This window comes from Tachypleus tridentatus, chromosome 2, assembly GCF_004210375.1.
Source record: "Tachypleus tridentatus isolate NWPU-2018 chromosome 2, ASM421037v1, whole genome shotgun sequence".
Taxonomy (NCBI): domain Eukaryota; kingdom Metazoa; phylum Arthropoda; class Merostomata; order Xiphosura; family Limulidae; genus Tachypleus; species Tachypleus tridentatus.
Window position 1 is genome coordinate 153,266,173 of NC_134826.1, and position 26,415 is coordinate 153,292,587.

General features: G+C 30.3%; 1 protein-coding gene across 4 annotated transcripts in view; it reads right to left on the reverse strand.

The window, feature by feature from the left end:
• Positions 1-26,415, reverse strand: part of LOC143245389 (proton channel OtopLc-like) — a 57,242-nt gene that overhangs the window by 11,197 nt on the left and 19,630 nt on the right. For 2 of the 4 annotated variants that reach the window (XM_076491669.1, XM_076491670.1), the window contains exon 2: positions 913-1,265. In XM_076491669.1, coding sequence (XP_076347784.1) covers positions 913-1,265 — 353 coding nt within the window. Of the gene's footprint in view, positions 1-912; positions 1,266-12,935; positions 13,024-21,496; positions 21,600-26,415 lie in introns of those variants that run through there. The other 2 variants (XM_076491671.1, XM_076491672.1) reach the window with 2 other exon arrangements.

Here is a 26,415-nt window from a genome sequence, read left to right on the forward strand (position 1 = left end):
TAATAAACAACCACAACATGAAAGGTTAACATAACATGTTTTAATAAACAACAGCCACAACATGAAGAGTTAACACAACATTTTAATAAACAACCACAACATGAAAGGTTAACATAACATGTTTTAATAAACAACAGCCACAACATGAAGAGTTAACATAACATGTTTTAATAAACAACCACAACATGAAAGGTTAACATAACATGTCTGAATAAACAACAGTCACAACATGATGGATTAACGTAATATGTTTTAATAAACAGTATCCACGAAATTAAGGGTTAACATAGCATGTTTTAATAAACAGTGACCACAACATCAAGGGTTAACATAACATGTTTTAATAAACAGTAACCGCAACATCAAGGGTTAACATAATATGTTTTGAAAAGCAAAAAAAACCCATAAACACGAGTTGAAGGTTTAAATAACAATTTTGATGTTCGATTTTCATTGGCCGATATGCACATGTACTAATTTTGGTATGCATGTGAAGTTTTTCAGAATTTTCACATAGAGATATGAAAGTTACGTTCTCAGGACTTATCATACAAATGTAAGAAAGTTTTAAGTTTTGCCATATAAAGATGCGAACGTTTTGGAGGGTTGTCATATAAAGATGTGAACTTTTTGTGTTTTATCACATAAAAATATGAACGTTATGAGGCTTGTCATATAAAGATGTGAAAGTTTTGTAGGCTTGTCATATGGAAATACAAATGTTTCGGGACTTGTCATATAACGATACCAATGTTTTGGGGCCTCTCATATTGAGATGTGAAAGATTTGGGGGGCTTGTCATATTAAGATGTAAAAGTTTTGGGGGTTTATTTCATTAAAGTGAGTGTTTTTGGGTTACACATAAAATAGTAAACAATGGTTTTACCAATAACGTTCAGGATAATAACATACTTCATATGTGCAGCTTCCAGTTTTCTCGATGAGCCAGAGTCCATCATTAAGTGAGAACAAGAAACGCTGTCAGCCTGAAGAAGGTCATGCCGGTCTCGAAGAGCGACCTGTCTTCTACTGATGGCTGGAGTGCCTGTGGAAAAAAAACTCTGAGCACTTGTGATGGTTAAGATGCTGTCTTCAGTTGGGTCAACTCGGATTGGAATGCTATTGGTATCATAACCGCCTACACTCTTGTTTTCTGTCGTCTGATTGGAACCCTCGGAGGACATCTGGTTCGATTCCATGGTGGACACACAGTTTGAGTGATGGTTGCACTGTTTGTCTGTTTCCACACTTCTTTCACCTATTAGCTAAATAAAACAAAATTGGTTACGATAATATTAATGATAGCTTGGAATGAAAACAACAACAACAAAGATATTACGGATTTGGTTTGTTTTGAATTTCGCCCAAAGACAAACGAGGGCTATTTGCGCTATCTGTGCCTAATTTAGCAATATAAGAGTAGAGGGAAAGAAACCAGTCATAACCACCCACCGTCAACTCTTGGACTACTCTTTTAGCAACGAATAATGGCATTGGCTGCACATTATATCGCCTCCACGGCTGAAAGAGCGAGTATGTTTGATGGGACAAGGATTCGAATCAGCGTCCCTCAGATTGCTAGTCGAGCGCCCTAACCACCAAAAGAGGTAGTCTTGTGGAGGTTGTTGTTGTTCATATTGTTTTAGAATAGAATCTTAAAGGAAATCGTTGTTTTAACAGTGACAAAATGACAGAAAACATTTGAAAGAATATACCTATATATATATATTATCCTTTATGAATTAAAACTGTTAATGTTAAGTCTAACACATAAACGAAATTTTAAACTTTACATGAAATGTTATTCAATCAAACGCTTTTTAGTGTGATTAATTCCTTTCAATACAACGTGAATATACAGGAGATGTTAACCAAAAATGTGGTGTTGTTAAAAAAATATTTGATGTTTATCCAATGGGTCTCACATTGGAACGACGTTTCAACTCTAGAAATAAGTATTATGAACATAACAATTTCGTTAGGTGCTGCAGAATGACTAGGTACTATAAATATATCGTGTACACTTTCCAACAAAGGAAACTGAAACTATACATAATGCAACGGATCTTTCTTAACGGTTAGAGTCCACCATCCCGATCACAGAATCATTTTACACAAACAAACACCCAGTTCCAAATGCACGCGTGACAAATATTGACTGTAATATCTTATATCCTACACTAACATATTCACTGAAGTCTCCTATATCTTACATTAACATATTCACTGAAGTCTCCTATATCTTACATTAACATGTTAACTGTAGTCTCCTATATTCCACATTAACATATTCACTGAAGTCTCCTATATTTTACATTAACATTTTCACCGAAGTCTCTTATATCTTACATTAACATGTTTACTGAAATCTCCTATATCTTACATTAACATGTTCACTGTTGTCTCCTATATCTTACATTAACATGTTCACTGTTGTCTCCTATATCTTACATTAACATGTTAACTGTAGTCTCCTATATTCCACATTAACATATTTTTATGAACGTATAACAACGTGTTTTGATGCTGAATATTTATAATCCTGTTTCCTAAAAATATTTTTTGATCAGTGTCAAGAGATATCCATGAAAATGATATTTACAATGCCAGTAAACTAAGAGACCTGCCCTACGTTTTATCTCACTGGTACATAAGTAACATTTATAAAACCTATGTCACAGTGTAACACTTATTTAGTCTCACTCAACTAGAAAGTGTGCTGAAAACAAAATATTTCACGTTAATTATAACAAAAGTCAATAGATGGCTGAAGAGCACAATGAGCATAGTCATAAAAGACGTATTATTTCAGTTAGGTTAATCTGAGTTATTGTCATGAACGAACGTTATAAATGCTGTAGTAACACAGCTGTCAGTATTCTGGAAAATATTACACTCAACACAGAAATTGCAACAGGCTTCAAGATTCTAATATTAAAATAGCAGAATTTGTCCATATGATAATCGTTATGAACAGACCACCAAATTTCATCAACATCCGATCATTTTAACTTAGTTATGGAGAAAAATAGTGTAAACAAATCGGTCATCTTAACTAAGTTATGAAGAAAACATAGTGTGAATAAATCGGTCATTTAAACTAAGTTATGAAGAAAACATAGTGTGAACAAATCGGTCATTTAAACTAAGTTATGGAGAAAACATAGTGTGAATAAATCGGTCATTTAAACTAAGTTATGAAGAAAACATAGTGTGAATAAATCGGTCATTTAAACTAAGTTATGGAGAAAACATAGTGTGAATAAATCGGTCATTTCAACTAAGTTATAGAGAAAACATAGTGTGAATAAATCGGTCATTTAAACTAAGTTATAGAGAAAACATAGTGTGAAGAAATCGGTCATTTCAACTAAGTTATAGAGAAAACATAGTGTGAATAAATCGGTCATTTAAACTAAGTTATAGAGAAAACATAGTGTGAAGAAATCGGTCATTTTAACTAAGTTATAGAGAAAACATAGTGTGAATAAATCGGTCATTTAAACTAAGTTATAGAGAAAACATAGTGTGAACAAATCGGTCATTTCAACTTAGTTACAGAGAAAACATAGTGTGAATAAATCGGTCATTTAAACTAAGTTATAGAGAAAACTTAGTGTGAAGAAATCGGTCATTTAAACTTAGTTATAGAGAAAACATAGTGTGAATAAATCGGTCATTTCAACTAAGTTATAGAGAAAACATAGTGTGAAGAAATCGGTCATTTCAACTAAGTTATAGAAAACATAGTGTGAATAAATCGGTCATTTCAACTAAGTTATAGAGAAAACATAGTGTGGATAAATCGGTCATTTTAACTAAGTTATAGAGAAAACATAGTGTGAAGAAATCGGTCATTTAAACTAAGTTATAGAGAAAACATAGTGTAAACAAATCGGTCATTTCAACTTAGTTATAGAGAAAACATAGTGTGAACAAATCGGTCATTTATACTAAGTTATAGAGAAAACATAGTGTGAAGAAATCGGTCATTTTAACTAAGTTATAGAGAAAACATAGTGTGAATAAATCGGTCATTTAAACTAAGTTATAGAGAAAACATAGTGTGAACAAATCGGTCATTTCAACTTAGTTATAGAGAAAACATAGTGTGAACAAATCGGTCATTTCAACTTAGTTATAGAGAAAACATAGTGTGAAGAAATCGGTCATTTCAACTAAGTTATAGAGAAAACATAGTGTGAATAAATCGGTCATTTAAACTAAGTTATAGAGAAAACATAGTGTGAACAAATCGGTCATTTCAACTTAGTTATAGAGAAAACACAGTGTGAAGAAATCGGTCATTTTAACTAAGTTATAGAGAAAACATAGTGTGAAGAAATCGGTCATTTAAACTAAGTTATAGAGAAAACATAGTGTGAACAAATCGGTCATTTCAACTTAGTTATGGAGAAAACATAGTGTGAACAAATCGGTCATTTCAACTTAGTTATGGAGAAAACATAGTGTGAAGAAATCGGTCATTTCAACTAAGTTATAGAGAAAACATAGTGTAAACAAATCGGTCATTTCAACTTAGTTATAGAGAAAACATAGTGTGAACAAATCGGTCATTTAAACTAAGTTATAGAGAAAACATAGTGTGAAGAAATCGGTCATTTTAACTAAGTTATAGAGAAAACATAGTGTGAATAAATCGGTCATTTAAACTAAGTTATAGAGAAAACATAGTGTGAACAAATCGGTCATTTCAACTTAGTTATAGAGAAAACATAGTGTGAACAAATCGGTCATTTCAACTTAGTTATAGAGAAAACACAGTGTGAAGAAATCGGTCATTTTAACTAAGTTATAGAGAAAACATAGTGTGAAGAAATCGGTCATTTTAACTAAGTTATAGAGAAAACATAGTGTGAAGAAATCGGTCATTTAAACTAAGTTATAGAGAAAACATAGTGTGAATAAATCGGTCATTTAAACTAAGTTATAGAGAAAACATAGTGTGAACAAATCGGTCATTTCAACTTAGTTATAGAGAAAACATAGTGTGAACAAATCGGTCATTTCAACTTAGTTACAGAGAAAACATAGTGTGAATAAATCGGTCATTTAAACTAAGTTATAGAGAAAACTTAGTGTGAAGAAATCGGTCATTTAAACTTAGTTATAGAGAAAACATAGTGTGAATAAATCGGTCATTTCAACTAAGTTATAGAGAAAACATAGTGTGAAGAAATCGGTCATTTAAACTAAGTTATAGAGAAAACATAGTGTAAACAAATCGGTCATTTCAACTTAGTTATAGAGAAAACATAGTATGAACAAATCGGTCATTTCAACTTAGTTATAGAGAAAACATAGTGTGAAGAAATCGGTCATTTTAACTAAGTTATAGAGAAAACATAGTGTGAACAAATCGGTCATTTCAACTTAGTTATGGAGAAAACATAGTGTGAATAAATCAATCATTTAAACTAAGTTATAGAGAAAACATAGTGTGAATAAATCGGTCATTTTAACTAAGTTATGGAGAAAATATAGTATGAACAAATCGGTCATTTCAACTTAGTTATGGAGAAAACATAGTGTGAATAAATCGGTCATTTTAACTAAGTTATAGAGAAAACATAGTGTGAACAAATCGGTCATTTCAACTAAGTTATAGAGAAAACATAGTGTGAATAAATTGGTCATTTAAACTAAGTTATAGAGAAAACATAGTGTGAAGAAATCGGTCATTTTAACTAAGTTATAGAGAAAACATAGTGTGAATAAATCGGTCATTTAAACTAAGTTATAGAGAAAACATAGTGTGAAGAAATCGGTCATTTAAACTAAGTTATAGAGAAAACATAGTGTGAACAAATCGGTCATTTCAACTTAGTTATAGAGAAAACATAGTGTGAAGAAATCGGTCATTTAAACTAAGTTATAGAGAAAACTTAGGTGTGAAGAAATCGGTCATTTAAACTTAGTTATAGAGAAAACATAGTGTGAATAAATCGGTCATTTCAACTAAGTTATAGAGAAAACATAGTGTGAAGAAATCGGTCATTTCAACTAAGTTATAGAGAAAACATAGTGTGAATAAATCGGTCATTTCAACTAAGTTATAGAGAAACATAGTGTGGATAAATCGGTCATTTTAACTAAGTTATAGAGAAAACAGTGTGTGAAGAAATCGGTCATTTAAACTAAGTTATAGAGAAAACATAGTGTAAACAAATCGGTCATTTCAACTTAGTTATAGAGAAAACATAGTGTGAACAAATCGGTCATTTAAACTAAGTTATAGAGAAAACATAGTGTGAAGAAATCGGTCATTTTAACTAAGTTATAGAGAAAACATAGTGTGAATAAATCGGTCATTTAAACTAAGTTATAGAGAAAACATAGTGTGAACAAATCGGTCATTTCAACTTAGTTATAGAGAAAACATAGTGTGAACAAATCGGTCATTTCAACTTAGTTATAGAGAAAACACAGTGTGAAGAAATCGGTCATTTTAACTAAGTTATAGAGAAAACATAGTGTGAATAAATCGGTCATTTAAACTAAGTTATAGAGAAAACATAGTGTGAACAAATCGGTCATTTCAACTTAGTTACAGAGAAAACATAGTGTGAATAAATCGGTCATTTAAACTAAGTTATAGAGAAAACTTAGTGTGAAGAAATCGGTCATTTAAACTTAGTTATAGAGAAAACATAGTGTGAATAAATCGGTCATTTCAACTAAGTTATAGAGAAAACATAGTGTGAAGAAATCGGTCATTTCAACTAAGTTATAGAGAAAACATAGTGTGAATAAATCGGTCATTTCAACTAAGTTATAGAGAAAACATAGTGTGGATAAATCGGTCATTTTAACTAAGTTATAGAGAAAACATAGTGTGAAGAAATCGGTCATTTAAACTAAGTTATAGAGAAAACATAGTGTAAACAAATCGGTCATTTCAACTTAGTTATAGAGAAAACATAGTGTGAACAAATCGGTCATTTATACTAAGTTATAGAGAAAACATAGTGTGAAGAAATCGGTCATTTTAACTAAGTTATAGAGAAACATAGTGTGAATAAATCGGTCATTTAAACTAAGTTATAGAAAACATAGTGTGAACAAATCGGTCATTTCAACTTAGTTATAGAAAACATAGTGTGAACAAATCGGTCATTTCAACTTAGTTATAGAGAAAACATAGTGTGAAGAAATCGGTCATTTCAACTAAGTTATAGAAAACATAGTGTGAATAAATCGGTCATTTAAACTAAGTTATAGAGAAAACATAGTGTGAACAAATCGGTCATTTCAACTTAGTTATAGAGAAAACACAGTGTGAAGAAATCGGTCATTTTAACTAAGTTATAGAGAAAACATAGTGTGAAGAAATCGGTCATTTAAACTAAGTTATAGAGAAACATAGTGTGAACAAATCGGTCATTTCAACTTAGTTATGGAGAAAACATAGTGTGAACAAATCGGTCATTTCAACTTAGTTATGGAGAAAACATAGTGTGAAGAAATCGGTCATTTCAACTAAGTTATAGAAAACATAGTGTAAACAAATCGGTCATTTCAACTTAGTTATAGAGAAAACATAGTGTGAACAAATCGGTCATTTAAACTAAGTTATAGAGAAAACATAGTGTGAAGAAATCGGTCATTTCAACTAAGTTATAGAGAAAACATAGTGTGAATAAATCGGTCATTTAAACTAAGTTATAGAGAAAACATAGTGTGAACAAATCGGTCATTTCAACTTAGTTATAGAGAAAACATAGTGTGAACAAATCGGTCATTTCAACTTAGTTATAGAGAAAACACAGTGTGAAGAAATCGGTCATTTTAACTAAGTTATAGAGAAAACATAGTGTGAAGAAATCGGTCATTTAAACTAAGTTATAGAGAAAACATAGTGTGAATAAATCGGTCATTTAAACTAAGTTATAGAGAAAACATAGTGTGAACAAATCGGTCATTTCAACTTAGTTATAGAGAAAACATAGTGTGAACAAATCGGTCATTTCAACTTAGTTACAGAGAAAACATAGTGTGAATAAATCGGTCATTTAAACTAAGTTATAGAGAAAACTTAGTGTGAAGAAATCGGTCATTTAAACTTAGTTATAGAGAAAACATAGTGTGAATAAATCGGTCATTTCAACTAAGTTATAGAGAAAACATAGTGTGAAGAAATCGGTCATTTAAACTAAGTTATAGAGAAAACATAGTGTAAACAAATCGGTCATTTCAACTTAGTTATAGAGAAAACATAGTATGAACAAATCGGTCATTTCAACTTAGTTATAGAGAAAACATAGTGTGAAGAAATCGGTCATTTTAACTAAGTTATAGAGAAAACATAGTGTGAACAAATCGGTCATTTCAACTTAGTTATGGAGAAAACATAGTGTGAAGAAATCGGTCATTTAAACTAAGTTATAGAGAAAACATAGTGTGAATAAATCGGTCATTTTAACTAAGTTATGGAGAAAATATAGTATGAACAAATCGGTCATTTCAACTTAGTTATGGAGAAAACATAGTGTGAATAAATCGGTCATTTTAACTAAGTTATAGAGAAAACATAGTGTGAACAAATCGGTCATTTCAACTAAGTTATAGAGAAAACATAGTGTGAATAAATTGGTCATTTAAACTAAGTTATAGAGAAAACATAGTGTGAAGAAATCGGTCATTTTAACTAAGTTATAGAGAAAACATAGTGTGAATAAATCGGTCATTTAAACTAAGTTATAGAGAAAACATAGTGTGAAGAAATCGGTCATTTAAACTAAGTTATAGAGAAAACATAGTGTGAACAAATCGGTCATTTCAACTTAGTTATAGAGAAAACATAGTGTGAATAAATCGGTCATTTAAACTAAGTTATAGAGAAAACTTAGTGTGAAGAAATCGGTCATTTAAACTTAGTTATAGAGAAAACATAGTGTGAATAAATCGGTCATTTCAACTAAGTTATAGAGAAAACATAGTGTGAAGAAATCGGTCATTTCAACTAAGTTATAGAGAAAACATAGTGTGAATAAATCGGTCATTTCAACTAAGTTATAGAGAAAACATAGTGTGGATAAATCGGTCATTTTAACTAAGTTATAGAGAAAACATAGTGTGAAGAAATCGGTCATTTAAACTAAGTTATAGAGAAAACATAGTGTAAACAAATCGGTCATTTCAACTTAGTTATAGAGAAAACATAGTGTGAACAAATCGGTCATTTAAACTAAGTTATAGAGAAAACATAGTGTGAAGAAATCGGTCATTTTAACTAAGTTATAGAGAAAACATAGTGTGAATAAATCGGTCATTTAAACTAAGTTATAGAGAAAACATAGTGTGAACAAATCGGTCATTTCAACTTAGTTATAGAGAAAACATAGTGTGAACAAATCGGTCATTTCAACTTAGTTATAGAGAAAACACAGTGTGAAGAAATCGGTCATTTTAACTAAGTTATAGAGAAAACATAGTGTGAAGAAATCGGTCATTTAAACTAAGTTATAGAGAAAACATAGTGTGAACAAATCGGTCATTTCAACTTAGTTATGGAGAAAACATAGTGTGAACAAATCGGTCATTTCAACTTAGTTATGGAGAAAACATAGTGTGAAGAAATCGGTCATTTCAACTAAGTTATAGAGAAAACATAGTGTGAAGAAATCGGTCATTTCAACTAAGTTATAGAGAAAACATAGTGTGAATAAATCGGTCATTTAAACTAAGTTATAGAGAAAACATAGTGTGAAGAAATCGGTCATTTAAACTAAGTTATAGAGAAAACATAGTGTGAACAAATCGGTCATTTCAACTTAGTTATGGAGAAAACATAGTGTGAACAAATCGGTCATTTCAACTTAGTTATGGAGAAAACATAGTGTGAAGAAATCGGTCATTTCAACTAAGTTATAGAGAAAACATAGTGTGAATAAATCGGTCATTTCAACTAAGTTATAGAGAAAACATAGTGTGAAGAAATCGGTCATTTCAACTAAGTTATAGAGAAAACATAGTGTGAATAAATCGGTCATTTCAACTAAGTTATAGAGAAAACATAGTGTGGATAAATCGGTCATTTTAACTAAGTTATAGAGAAAACATAGTGTGAAGAAATCGGTCATTTAAACTAAGTTATAGAGAAAACATAGTGTAAACAAATCGGTCATTTCAACTTAGTTATAGAGAAAACATAGTGTGAACAAATCGGTCATTTCAACTTAGTTATAGAGAAAACATAGTGTGAAGAAATCGGTCATTTTAACTAAGTTATAGAGAAAACATAGTGTGAACAAATCGGTCATTTCAACTTAGTTATGGAGAAAACATAGTGTGAATAAATCGGTCATTTAAACTAAGTTATAGAGAAAACATAGTGTGAATAAATCGGTCATTTTAACTAAGTTATGGAGAAAATATAGTGTGAACAAATCGGTCATTTCAACTTAGTTATGGAGAAAACATAGTGTGAATAAATCGGTCATTTTAACTAAGTTATAGAGAAAACATAGTGTGAACAAATCGGTCATTTAAACTTAGTTATAGAGAAAACATAGTGTGAATAAATCGGTCATTTCAACTAAGTTATAGAGAAAACATAGTGTGAAGAAATCGGTCATTTCAACTAAGTTATAGAGAAAACATAGTGTGAATAAATCGGTTATTTCAACTAAGTTATAGAGAAAACATAGTGTGGATAAATCGGTCATTTTAACTAAGTTATAGAGAAAACATAGTGTGAAGAAATCGGTCATTTAAACTAAGTTATAGAGAAAACATAGTGTAAACAAATCGGTCATTTCAACTTAGTTATAGAGAAAACATAGTGTGAACAAATCGGTCATTTAAACTAAGTTATAGAGAAAACATAGTGTGAAGAAATCGGTCATTTTAACTAAGTTATAGAGAAAACATAGTGTGAATAAATCGGTCATTTAAACTAAGTTATAGAGAAAACATAGTGTGAACAAATCGGTCATTTCAACTTAGTTATAGAGAAAACATAGTGTGAACAAATCGGTCATTTCAACTTAGTTATAGAGAAAACACAGTGTGAAGAAATCGGTCATTTTAACTAAGTTATAGAGAAAACATAGTGTGAACAAATCGGTCATTTCAACTTAGTTATGGAGAAAACATAGTGTGAACAAATCGGTCATTTCAACTTAGTTATGGAGAAAACATAGTGTGAAGAAATCGGTCATTTCAACTAAGTTATAGAGAAAACATAGTGTGAAGAAATCGGTCATTTCAACTAAGTTATAGAGAAAACATAGTGTGAATAAATCGGTCATTTAAACTAAGTTATAGAGAAAACATAGTGTGAAGAAATCGGTCATTTAAACTAAGTTATAGAGAAAACATAGTGTGAACAAATCGGTCATTTCAACTTAGTTATGGAGAAAACATAGTGTGAACAAATCGGTCATTTCAACTTAGTTATGGAGAAAACATAGTGTGAAGAAATCGGTCATTTCAACTAAGTTATAGAGAAAACATAGTGTGAATAAATCGGTCATTTCAACTAAGTTATAGAGAAAACATAGTGTGAAGAAATCGGTCATTTCAACTAAGTTATAGAGAAAACATAGTGTGAATAAATCGGTCATTTCAACTAAGTTATAGAGAAAACATAGTGTGGATAAATCGGTCATTTTAACTAAGTTATAGAGAAAACATAGTGTGAAGAAATCGGTCATTTAAACTAAGTTATAGAGAAAACATAGTGTAAACAAATCGGTCATTTCAACTTAGTTATAGAGAAAACATAGTGTGAACAAATCGGTCATTTCAACTTAGTTATAGAGAAAACATAGTGTGAAGAAATCGGTCATTTTAACTAAGTTATAGAGAAAACATAGTGTGAACAAATCGGTCATTTCAACTTAGTTATGGAGAAAACATAGTGTGAATAAATCGGTCATTTAAACTAAGTTATAGAGAAAACATAGTGTGAATAAATCGGTCATTTTAACTAAGTTATGGAGAAAATATAGTGTGAACAAATCGGTCATTTCAACTTAGTTATGGAGAAAACATAGTGTGAATAAATCGGTCATTTTAACTAAGTTATAGAGAAAACATAGTGTGAACAAATCGGTCATTTCAACTAAGTTATAGAGAAAACATAGTGTGAACAAATCGGTCACTTCAACTTAGTTATAGAGAAAACATAGTGTGAACAAATCAATCATTTTAACTAAGTTATGGAGAAAACATAGTGTGAAGAAATCGGTCATTTTAACTAAGTTATGGAGAAAATATAGTGTGAATAAATCGGTCATTTTAACTAAGTTATGGAGAAAATATAGTGTGAATAAATCGGTCATTTAAACTAAGTTATAGAGAAAACATAGTGTGAAGAAATCGGTCATTTAAACTAAGTTATAGAGAAAACACAGTGTGAATAAATCGGTCATTTCAACTTAGTTATGGAGAAAACATAGTGTGAATAAATCGGTCATTTAAACTAAGTTATAGAGAAAACATAGTGTGAATAAATCGGTCATTTTAACTAAGTTATGGAGAAAACATAGTGTGAACAAATCGGTCATTTAAACTAAGTTATAGAGAAAACATAGTGTGAATAAATCGGTCATTTTAACTAAGTTATAGAGAAAACATAGTGTGAACAAATCGGTCATTTCAACTTTGTTATGGAGAAAACATCGTGTGAACAAATCGGTCATTTTATCTTAGTTATGGAGAAAACATCGTGTGAACAAATCGGTCCACTTGTTATCAGATAGGGAATTTTTTTATTTTTGTGATCTCGATGTTTAATTTCTTCTTTCCTAACTAATATCTTCTAAGTTACATTATAATCCAAATGTGTGCCAACTTTCGTTCAAATCTATTCAGCCGGCAAACACAAAAGAAAGACACTCACAGTTAGTAACAGTATTGTGCAAAAGATGGCACGGCTAGATAATAATAACGTCATAAACTTTTCTAACCTGGGGTGTGTTTTATTATAGAAAAGTCACGTTGGACTATCTGCTATGTCTACACAGGGGAATCAAACTCCTGATTTTAGCACTGTAAGTCCAAAGACTTACCCCTACCCCACCTGGAAACATTTTTAAAAATTAAATTCAAGTAGTTGTAATATTATTAATAATATATTTTATCACTATAGCAATGGAAAAACTAAATGTATTATCATCCTTCAGCTAATAAAATAAATCCGTTATTTACTCAAACAAGTTGCATGGAAAAAAAGTTTCTGTCATGGAAATTGTAATTTAAGACTAAAATAGTGACGTATGAAGAAAACACTTTACATGTGAATAGCATTAAATTACTATACATGGAACAGCCATACAATAATTTGGTATGTACAAAAAACAAGCAAAGTTGTAAATATATGTAAAGATATAATATTAAATAGCCGCCGCTAGGACAGCGGCAAGTCTTCGAATTTACAACGCTAAAATTAGAGGTTCGATTCCACTCAGTGAATACAGAAGATAAATTAATGTGCCTTTGCTATAAAAACACATACACATAATGTTGAATAACCAAGTTAAACAAAATGCAAAGATAATTGGGGTACACTTATCATTCCTTTTTACACATTTTAGTAATAGTTTATGTGACTTAGTTGGGGTAAACATGGCCCTCCTTTTAATACATGTTGCTACTAGCGCCTCTTGTGCTAGAACTCCAAATTTAACAGTTTGTTCATTGTGGCGGTCTAAGAAAATATAAAATATCATGAATTGATGTGTAATAACATTCACCATTACAGTTTTTTTTGTAGAAAAGGACAGAGTAATAAATATTCTGGTTACAGTTTTTTTGTAGAAAAGGACAGAGTAATAAATATTCTGGTTATAGTTTTTTTGTAGAAAAGGACAGAGCAATAAATATTCTGGTTACAGTTTGTTTTGTAGAAAAGGACAGAGTAATAAATATTCTGGTTATAGTTTTTTTGTAGAAAAGGACAGAGCAATAAATATTCTGGTTACAGTTTGTTTTGTAGAAAAGGACAGAGTAATAAATATTCTGGTTGCAGTTTTTTGTAGAAAAGGACAGAGTAATAAATATTCTGGTTACAGTTTTTTTTGTGGAAAAGGACAGAGTAATAAATATTCTGGTTACAGTTTTTTTGTAGAAAAGGACAGAGTAATAAATATTCTGGTAGTTTAGCAATAATATACATTTTTTTACTTCTCTGTTTTCAGAAGCTGCGACCATCGAATCAGCAGACTACACATAGTACCACCAGAACTCAGTATTAAACCATTGTCATAATGTAGAAACGAATTAAATATATTTATGGAAATATATTGTTTAAGGTTCTACGTTGTCATAAAGTAACATTAGACTAAATATGTTCATGGAAATTTATTGTTTATGTTTATGTATTGTCATAAAGTAACATCAGGCTAAATATGTTCATGGAAATTTATTGTTTATGTTTGTGTATTGTCATAAAGTATCATCAGGATAAATACGTTCATGGAAATTTATTGTTTATGTTTGTGTATTGTCATAAAATAACATCAGGAAAAATATGTTCATGGAAATTTATTGTTTATGTTTGTGTATTGTCATAAAGTAACATCAGGAAAAATATGTTCATGGAAATTTATTGTTTATGTTTGTGTATTGTCATAAAGTAGCATCAGGCTAAATACGTTCATGAAAATTTATTGTTTATGTTTATGTATTGTCATAAAGTAACATCAGGCTAAATATGTTCATGGAAATTCATTGTTTATGTTTGTGTATTGTCATAAAGTAACATCAGGCTAAATATGTTCATGGAAATTTATTGTTTATGTTTGTGTATTGTCATAAAGTATCATCAAGATAAATACGTTCATGGAAATTTATTGTTTATGTTTGTGTATTGTCATAAAGTAACATCAGGCTAAATATGTTCATGGAAATTCATTGTTTATGTTTGTGTATTGTCATAAAGTAACATCAGGATAAATATGTTCATGGAAATTCATTGTTTATGTTTATGTATTGTCATAAAGTAACATCAGGAAAAATATGTTCATGGAAATTCATTGTTTATGTTTGTGTATTGTCATAAAGTAACATCAGGATAAATATGTTCATGGAAATTCATTGTTTATGTTTGTGTATTGTCATAAAGTAACATCAGGAAAAATATGTTCATGGAAATTTATTGTTTATGTTTGTGTATTGTCATAAAGTATCATCAGGATAAATACGTTCATGGAAATTTATTGTTTATGTTTGTGTATTGTCATAAAATAACATCAGGAAAAATATGTTCATGGAAATTTATTGTTTATGTTTGTGTATTGTCATAAAGTAACATCAGGAAAAATATGTTCATGGAAATTTATTGTTTATGTTTGTGTATTGTCATAAAGTAGCATCAGGCTAAATACGTTCATGAAAATTTATTGTTTATGTTTATGTATTGTCATAAAGTAACATCAGGCTAAATATGTTCATGGAAATTCATTGTTTATGTTTGTGTATTGTCATAAAGTAACATCAGGCTAAATATGTTCATGGAAATTTATTGTTTATGTTTGTGTATTGTCATAAAGTATCATCAAGATAAATACGTTCATGGAAATTTATTGTTTATGTTTGTGTATTGTCATAAAGTAACATCAGGCTAAATATGTTCATGGAAATTCATTGTTTATGTTTGTGTATTGTCATAAAGTAACATCAGGATAAATATGTTCATGGAAATTCATTGTTTATGTTTATGTATTGTCATAAAGTAACATCAGGAAAAATATGTTCATGGAAATTCATTGTTTATGTTTGTGTATTGTCATAAAGTAACATCAGGATAAATATGTTCATGGAAATTCATTGTTTATGTTTGTGTATTGTCATAAAGTAACATCAGGAAAAATATGTTCATGGAAATTTATTGTTTATGTTTGTGTATTGTCATAAAGTAACATCAGGAAAAATACGTTCATGGAAATTTATTGTTTATGTTTGTGTATTGTCATAAAGTAACATCAGGAAAAATACGTTCATGGAAATTTATTGTTTATGTTTGTGTATTGTCATAAAGTAGCATCAGGCTAAATATGTTCATGGAAATTTATTGTTTATGTTTGTGTATTGTCATAAAGTAGCATCAGGATAAATACGTTCATGGAAATTTATTGTTTATGTTTGTGTATTGTCACAAAGTTGCATCAGGCTAAGTACGTTATCTTTAGGTTTAAAATATTAACGTTATTATAACTGTTTATTCTCATTTACTAAAATAAAGGTTAATTTCAATATTTTCAGATCGTTTCAGAATGTTTGGTTGTGTGTATGTGTGGCTTCTGCTACAAGTTAAAACAGACAGTTTGTGTGTGTGTATGTGTATGTGTGTGTGTGTAGCTTCTACTACAAGTTAAAATCTGACGTCGTCTTATAATTAAAGACAACCTTGAAGTTATTTTAGGACTAACTTTTAAACCTGGCGTTTTCTGGGTACAGAGTTGTTCACTGCCTATCAGTTATGTTATAACTGTATTGATAACGTTCTTACCATCATCACATCATGGCACAAACAATCACAATGCCATAAATGAATGTTCCAGAAACTGGTGGTTTTTTTTTTTATATTCAATCGTATAGATGTGGAAAAGTAAAACCTGATGCCACACCAACACACACACACACACACACACACACACACACACACACACACATACATACACACACACACACACACATACATACATACATACATACACACACACACACACACATACACACACAAAATTGAATAGTTTTAGGTTTCACGTTTAGAATAAAACTATTTTTACATGATGGTTTGTAAACTTTTTACAATCTGTAATATGTTATGTAGAAAGTTTCAAGTTTAGCTGTATGTTTTGTAGAAAGTTTCAAGTTTAGCTGTATGTTATGTATAAAGTTTCAAGTTTAGCTGTATGTTATGTATAAAGTTTCAAGTTTAGCTGTATGTTATGTAGAAAGTTTCAAGTTTAACTGTATGTTTTGTAGAAAGTTTCAAGTTTAGCTGTATGTTATGTATAAAGTTTCAAGTTTAGCTGTATGTTATGTATAAAGTTTCAAGTTTAGCTGTATGTTATGTAGAAAGTTTCAAGTTTAGCTGTATGTTATGTAGAAAGTTTCAAGTTTTGCTGTATATTTTGTAGAAAGTTTCAAGTTTAGCTGTATGTTATGTAGAAAGTTTCAAGTTTAGCTGTATGTTATGTAGAAAGTTTCAAGTTTAACTGTATGTTATGTAGAAAGTTTCAAGTTTAGCTGTATGTTATGTAGAAAGTTTCAAGTTTAACTGTATGTTTTGTAGAAAGTTTCAAGTTTAACTGTATGTTATGTAGAAAGTTTCAAGTTTAGCTGTATGTTATGTAGAAAGTTTCAAGTTTAGCTGTATGTTTTGTAGAAAGTTTCAAGTTTAGCTGTATGTTTTGTAGAAAGTTTCAAGTTTAGCTGTATGTTATGTAGAAAGTTTCAAGTTTAGCTGTATGTTATGTAGAAAGTTTCAAGTTTAACTGTATGTTATGTAGAAAGTTTCAAGTTTAGCTGTATGTTATGTAGAAAGTTTCAAGTTTAACTGTATGTTATGTAGAAAGTTTCAAGTTTAGCTGTATGTTATGTAGAAAGTTCAAGTTTAGCTGTATGTTATGTAGAAAGTTTCAAGTTTAACTGTATGTTATGTAAAAAGTTTCAAGTTTAGCTGTATGTTATGTAGAAAGTTTCAAGTTTAACTGTATGTTATGTAGAAAGTTTCAAGTTTAGCTGTATGTTATGTAGAAAGTTTCAAGTTTAGCTGTATGTTATGTAGAAAGTTTCAAGTTTAACTGTATGTTATGTAGAAAGTTTCAAGTTTAGCTGTATGTTATGTAGAAAGTTTCAAGTTTAACTGTATGTTATGTAGAAAGTTTCAAGTTTAGCTGTATGTTATGTAGAAAGTTTCAAGTTTAGCTGTATGTTATGTAGAAAGTTTCAAGTTTAACTGTATGTTATGTAGAAAGTTTCAAGTTTAGCTGTATGTTATGTAGAAAGTTTCAAGTTTAACAGTAAGTTATGTAGAAAGTTTCAATTTGAACTGTATGTTAACAGCAAGTTATGTAGAAAGTTTCAATTTGAACTGTATGTTAACAGCAAGTTATGTAGAAAGTTTCAAGTTTAGCTGTATGTTTAACAGTAAGTTATGTAGAAAGTTTCAATTTGAACTGTATGTTAACAGCAAGTTATGTAGAAAGTTTCAAGATTAACTTATATTTAACTGTTAGTTATGCATAAAGTTTCAAGCTTAACTGTATGTTTAACAGTTTGTTTAACTGTAAGGATTCACATTAGGTAGAAAAGAAGAACGTTTATTTGTTTTTGAATTTCGCACAAAGCTACTCGAGGGCTATCTGCGCTAGCCGTCCCTAATTTAGCAGTGTAAGACTAGAGGAGAGGCAGCTAGTCATCACCACCCACCGCCAACTCTTGGGCTACTCTTTTACCAACGAATAGTGGGGATTGCCCGTCACATTATAACGCCCCCACAGATGAAAGGGCGAGCATGTTTGGTGCGACCGGGATTCGAACCAGGGAACCCTCAGATTACGAGTCGAACGCCTTAACCCACGTGGCCATGCCGGGCCAGATGAGCATATTTCAGCTTATGAAAAGAAAGTGGAAAGTCTTTACGCTGTAATTATAAAGAAAGGTAAATTATAAAATGTGTATATTATACAATAACACCAAACATCACAGTAGAAGTGACGAATATATTTATAGGTTTTATCAGAAAATATTAAAATCTAGAAAAGCAACAATCTTACCATCCTTTCAGAACTTGTCAACAAACATTTTTCACTAGTCATCTAAAGTCCAACACAATCGTTATCCATGGTATAATAATAAAGTTTAACTCTTATTACAACTTATCACACTTCTTAGATGATATAATAATAAAGTTTAACTCTTATTACAACTTATCACACTTCTTAGATGATATAATAATAAAGTTTAACTCTCATTACAACTTATCACACTCCTTAGATGATATAATAATAAAGTTTAACTCTTATTACAACTTATCACACTTCTTAGATGATATAATAATAAAGTTTAACTCTTATTACAACTTATCACACTCCTTAGATTAACGTATTTACTAGGTTATTTATGTGAAATTCAAACTTAATAAATTGACTTAGGAAACATATCTTCACAGCCAAATGAAGCGAGGTGGTTTGGTTTAAAATTCTTAGAAAGTTACATGAGGCGTTAGCAACCCTTAACTTAGCAGTGAAAGGTTATAGAGAACCCCTAACTAAGCAGTGAAAGGTTATAGAGAACCCCTAACTTAGCAGTGAAAGGTTATAGAGAACCCCTAACTTAGCAGTGAAAGGTTATAGAGAACCCCTAAATTAGCAGTGAAAGGTTATAGAGAAGGCCACCCACCGATAATACTTGGCCTACTCTTTTACCAACGAATAGTAGGATTGACCTTGACGTTATAACGTCCCCACGGCTGAGAGATCAAGCATGTTTAGTACGACGGGGATTCGAACTCTCGACCCTCAGATTGCGGGCCTAGTGTCCTAAGCATCTGGACATGAAAATGGAGGTTATTTTATTATATTCATGATCATGGCCATGCAGAAAGACACTTTCGTGTTATATTCGTGAACATGGCTATGTAGAGACACACTACCGTATTATATTCACAGACACGACCATGTACAGGAACGTTACTGTATTATATTAATGGAAATGGTCATGTCTGTGAACATAATACGGTAGTGCCTCTCTACATAGCCATGTTTACAAATGTAATACGAAAGTGTCACTCTGCATGTACAGGAACGTTATTGTATTATATTAATGGACATAACCATGTATTGTAGATGTTACTGTATCATATTAATGGACGTTATCATGTATTGTAGATGTTACTGTATCATATTAATGGACATAACCATGTATTGTAGATGTTACTGTATCATATTAATGGACGTTATCATGTATTATAAATGTTACTGTATTATATTCATGGACATAAACATGTATTATAAATGTTACTGTATTATATTCATGGACATTATCATGTATTATAGATGTTACTGTATTATATTCATGGACATAACCATGTAATATAGATGTTACTGTATTATATTCATGGACATAACCATGCATTATAGATGTTACTGTATTATATTAATGGACATAACCATATATTATAGATGTTACTGTATTATATTCATGGACATAAACATGTATTATAGATGTTACTGTATTATATTCACGGACATAACCATGTAAAGGGACGTTACCTTATAAAAGTTTTCTTACAACAGAAGGACGACTAACGGGTCTGTAATTACTAAGAACATTTGTAAAGATGAATTATATTATCTAACATAAATCTTACTCATAGATTGATAAGCAGTAGTGGCTAAAGTCGTCAATCTTTAACTGCTTTCAAAACCCTTAGAGAAACATTATCTGGCTGCCTTCAAAACCCTCAGAGAAACATTATCTGGCTGCCTTCAAAACCTTTAGAGAAACATTATCTGGCTGCCTTCAAAACCTTTAGAGAAACATTATCTGGCTGCCTTCAAAACCCTCAGAGAAACATTATCTGGCTGCCTTCAAAACCCTCAGAGAAACATTATCTGGCTGCCTTCAAAACCTTTAGAGAAACATTATCTGGCTGCCTTCAAAACCTTTAGAGAAACATTATCTGGCTGCCTTCAAAACCCTCAGAGAAACATTATCTGGCTGCCTTTAAAACCCTCAGAGAAACATTATCTGGCTGCCTTCAAAACCCTTAGAGAAACATTATCTGGCTCGGAAGCCTTATCGTTCCTTAAGTTTGTTCTTAACCAGTCTTCATTCAGAATGATTTTCGTATTATTTTCTTGATACATCTGTGAAGTTAACAGTTTTGTTGTCGTGTGTCTTACCATGTGACTTAATAATGATAATAAAATGTCTAAAGAACCACTTTGAACCACTTCAGTTTTAGGGTTTCTTAATAATGATCATAAAATGTCTAAAGAACTACTTTGAACCACTTCAGTTTTAGGATTTCTTAATAATGATCATAAAATGTCTAAAGAATCACTTTGAACCACTTCAGTTTTGGGTTTCTTAATAATGATCATAAAATGTCTAAAGAACCACTTTGAACCACTTCAGTTTTAGGGTTTCTTAATAATGATCATAAAATGTCTAAATAACCACTTTGAACCACTTCAGTTTTAGGGTTTCTTAATAATGATCATAAAATGTCTAAAGAACCACTTTGAACCATTTCAGTTTTAGGGTTTCTTAATAATGATCATAAAATGTCTAAAGAACCACTTTGAACCACTTCAGTTTTACGGTTTCTTAATAACGATCATAAAATGTCTAAAGAATCATATTGAACTACTTCAGTTTTAGGGCTTCTTAATAATGATAATAAAATGTCTAAAGAACCACTTTAAACCACTTCAGTTTTAGGGTTTCTCTAATTTATTGAAAGTATAATTACCTATTTTATACTGTAATATGTAGTACGGAAAGTCCTTATTACCTGTAATATGAAGTACGGAAAGTCCGGATTATCTGTAATATGTAGTACGGAAAGTCTGGATTATCTATAGTTGTTATGTATTTCTGTTGATAACTGGGCTGTGAGAAAGGTCCGGATTATCTGTAATTAGTGTGTATTTATATTAGTAACTGAGTTGTAAAGAAGATGTATATTTTTAATTATTGTGTATTGTTTGTTTGTTTGTTTTGAATTTCGCGCAAAGCTACTCGAGGGCTATCTGCGCTAGCCGTCCCTAATTTTGCAGTGTAAGACTAGAGGGAAGGCAGCTAGTCATTGCCACTCACCGCCAACTCTTGAGCTACTCTTTTACCAACGAATAGTGAAAATGACCGTCACATTATAACGCCCCCACGGCTGAAAAGGCGAGCATGTTTGGTGCTACGGGGATTCGAACCTTGACACACTTGTCCATGCTGGGCCTATTGTGTATTGATGCTAGTAACTGTATTGTAAGGAACGATATAATTTTCTGTACTTGGTATACATCACTGATAGTAAGGGTATTATAATGAAGATCCAGATTATCTGTAATTATTATAATAATAACTGTTTTGTATGGGAGGAACAGATTATCCATGATGATTGTGTATTTTTCTTATAACTGTGCTCTAATAAGAACCAGATTAAATGTAATTATTGTGAACCTTTGCTTGTACTGTGTTGTTCCGAAATTCCAAATACTAGTGTGATCGAATTGTTTAGTTAACATACAATAGATGAATGTTAAGAATTAGTGTTTATAATATTGTACTTCTTATTATGTTAATAATTTATTTACTTATAACCTGATGTTTAGTTAATATACAATAGATGAATGTTAAATATTACTGTTTATAATATTGTACTTCTTATTATGTTAATAATTTATTTACTTATAACCTGATGTTTAGTTAATATACAATAGATGAATGTTAAATATTACTGTTTATAATATTGTACTTCTTATTATGTTAATAATTTATTTACTTATAACCTGATGTTTAGTTAATATACAATAGATGAATGTTAAATATTACTGTTTATAATATTGTACTTCTTATTATGTTAATAATTTATTTACTTATAACCTGATGTTTAGTTAATATACAATAGATGAATGTTAAATATTACTGTTTATAATATTGTACTTCTTCTTATGTTAATAATTTATTTACTTATAACCTGCACACAAAATAACAAGTTTGTGGATGTAATGAGTGGAAGGACTGTTACCAGACAAGAGACAAGAATATTTAAATCTAAATACTGTAACATGGAATATGTACAAAATGACAAGTTTGTGGATGTAATGAGTGGAAGGACTGTTACCAGACAAGAGACAAGAATATTTAAATCTAAATACTGTAACATGGAATATGTACAAAATAACAAGTTTGTGAATGTAATGAGTGGAAGGACTGTTACCAGACAAGAGACAAGAATATTTAAATCTAAATACTGTAACATGGAATATGTACAAAATAACAAGTTTGTGAATGTAATGAGTGGAAGGACTGTTACCAGACAAGAGACAAGAATATTTAAATCTAAATACTGTAACATGGAATATGTACAAAATAACAAGTTTGTGAATGTAATGAGTGGAAGGACTGTTACCAGACAAGAGACAAGAATATTTAAATCTAAATACTGTAACATGGAATATGTACAAAATGACAAGTTTGTGAATGTAATGAGTGGAAGGACTGTTACCAGACAAGAGACAAGAATATTTAAATCTAAATACTGTAACATGGAATATGTACAAAATAACAAGTTTGTGAATGTAATGAGTGGAAGGACTGTTACCAGACAAGAGACAAGAATATTTAAATCTAAATACTGTAACATGGAATATGTACAAAATGACAAGTTTGTGAATGTAATGAGTGGAAGGACTGTTACCAGACAAGAGACAAGAATATTTAAATCTAAATACTGTAACATGGAATATGTACAAAATAACAAGTTTGTGAATGTAATGAGTGGAAGGACTGTTACCAGACAAGAGACAAGAATATTTAAATCTAAATACTGTAACATGGAATATGTACAAAATAACAAGTTTGTGAATGTAATGAGTGGAAGGACTGTTACCAGACAAGAGACAAGAATATTTAAATCTAAATACTGTAACATGGAATATGTACAAAATGACAAGTTTGTGAATGTAATGAGTGGAAGGACTGTTACCAGACAAGAGACAAGAATATTTAAATCTAAATACTGTAACATGGAATATGTACAAAATAACAAGTTTGTGAATGTAATGAGTGGAAGGACTGTTACCAGACAAGAGACAAGAATATTTAAATCTAAATACTGTAACATGGAATATGTACAAAATAACAAGTTTGTGGATGTAATGAGTGGAAGGACTGTTACCAGACAAGAGACAAGAATATTTAAATCTAAATACTGTAACATGGAATATGTACAAAATAACAAGTTTGTGGATGTAATGAGTGGAAGGACTGTTACCAGACAAGAGACAAGAATATTTAAATCTAAATACTGTAACATGGAATATGTACAAAATAACAAGTTTGTGGATGTAATGAGTGGAAGGACTGTTACCAGACAAGAGACAAGAATATTTAAATCTAAATACTGTAACATGGAATATGTACAAAATGACAAGTTTGTGGATGTAATGAGTGGAAGGACTGTTACCAGACAAGAGACAAGAATATTTAAATCTAAATACTGTAACATGGAATATGTACAAAATAACAAGTTTGTGAATGTAATGAGTGGAAGGACTGTTACCAGACAAGAGACAAGAATATTTAAATCTAAATACTGTAACATGGAATATGTACAAAATAACAAGTTTGTGGATGTAATGAGTGGAAGGACTGTTACCAGACAAGAGACAAGAATATTTAAATCTAAATACTGTAACATGGAATATGTACAAAATAACAAGTTTGTGGATGTAATGAGTGGAAGGACTGTTACCAGACAAGAGACAAGAATATTTAAATCTAAATACTGTAACATGGAATATGTACAAAATAACAAGTTTGTGGATGTAATGAGTGGAAGGACTGTTACCAGACAAAATACAAGAATATTTAAATCTAAATACTGTAACATGGAATATGTACAAAATAACAAGTTTGTGGATGTAATGAGTGGAAGGACTGTTACCAGACAAGAGACAAGAATATTTAAATCTAAATACTGTACGAAAGTAACAGATGTTGATATCTGTACACTATATCATAATATTTTATTTACTGGTTATAATACTGATTTCATAGTACGAAAGTAACAGATGTTGATATCTGTACACTATATCATAATATTTTATTTACTGGTTATAATACTGATTTCATAGTACGAAAGTAACAGATGTTGGTATCTGTACACTATATCATAATATTTTATTTACTGGTTATAATACTGATTTGATAGTACGAAAGTAACAGATGTTGATATCTATACACTATATCATAATATTTTATTTACTGGTTATAATGCTGATTTCATAGTACGAAAGTAACAGATGTTGATATCTGTACACTATATCATAATATTTTATTTACTGGTTATAATACTGATTTCATAGTACGAAAGTAACAGATGTTGATATCTGTACACTATATCATAATATTTTATTTACTGGTTATAATACTGATTTCATAGTACGAAAGTAACAGATGTTGATATCTGTACACTATATCATAATATTTTATTTACTGGTTATAATGCTGATTTCATAGTACGAAAGTAACAGATGTTGGTATCTGTACACTATATCATAATATTTTATTTACTGGTTATAATACTGATTTCATGGTACGAAAGTAACAGATGTTGGTATCTGTACACTATATCATAATATTTTATTTACTGGTTATAATACTGATTTCATAGTACGAAAGTAACAGATGTTGATATCTGTACACTATATCATAATATTTTATTTACTGGTTATAATACTGATTTCATGGTACGAAAGTAACAGATGTTGATATCTGTACACTATATCATAATATTTTATTTACTGGTTCTAATGCTGATTTCATAGTACGAAAGTAACAGATGTTGATATCTGTACACTATATCATAATATTTTATTTACTGGTTATAATAATGGTTTGATAGTACGAAAGTAACAGATGTTGATATCTGTACACTATATCATAATATTTTATTTACTGGTTATAATACTGATTTCATAGTAGGAAAGTAACAGATGTTGATATCTGTACACTATATAGTAATACCTGTGACCACTAGCATTAACTGGATGGTTTTATAAATGTTAACAGAGGGCTAATAAAAATTGACAATTAGCATAAATTGTTAGTAGTTTTAATAATTGCTAACTTTGTGTTAACAAGACATAACTGGGATCAAATGCTGGTAGTTCGATAAATGCTTATAACTGTCTAATAACCACTACGATAAGTTGTTGGTACTTTTAAGAAATGCTAAGTGAGGGTTAATTGTACATAATTCTTAGGACTAGTTTCTAATAATTTTAATAAATGTGTGGAAAGGGTTAATTAAATTGGAATCAGTTGTTTGTATTTTTATTAAGTCCTAGAAAGTGTTAATTATACGTAACCAATAGAACGAGTTATGATAGTTTTATAAATGCTAATAGAAATTAATTTCAGTTTACTTAATACCATAATATGGTGTTGTAGATCACAAATATACCACTTTTATTTCTGGTTCAATGTGAAAATTTCAGTACTCGTATGGTAGTTTTATAATTGCATAAAAGGTCGCAACTTTCCGTAGTTAAAAGATGCAGAATGTGTCATTGATTACGCTTATGGACTCGTTGTGTTTTGTTAACAGTAAACATTCAGTGTCATACATTAATGGGTAATTATAACCAACAAGAATGTAAGCAAAGTGACAAAGTTTTTAATTATCACAAATATTGGTGATAGCGTATT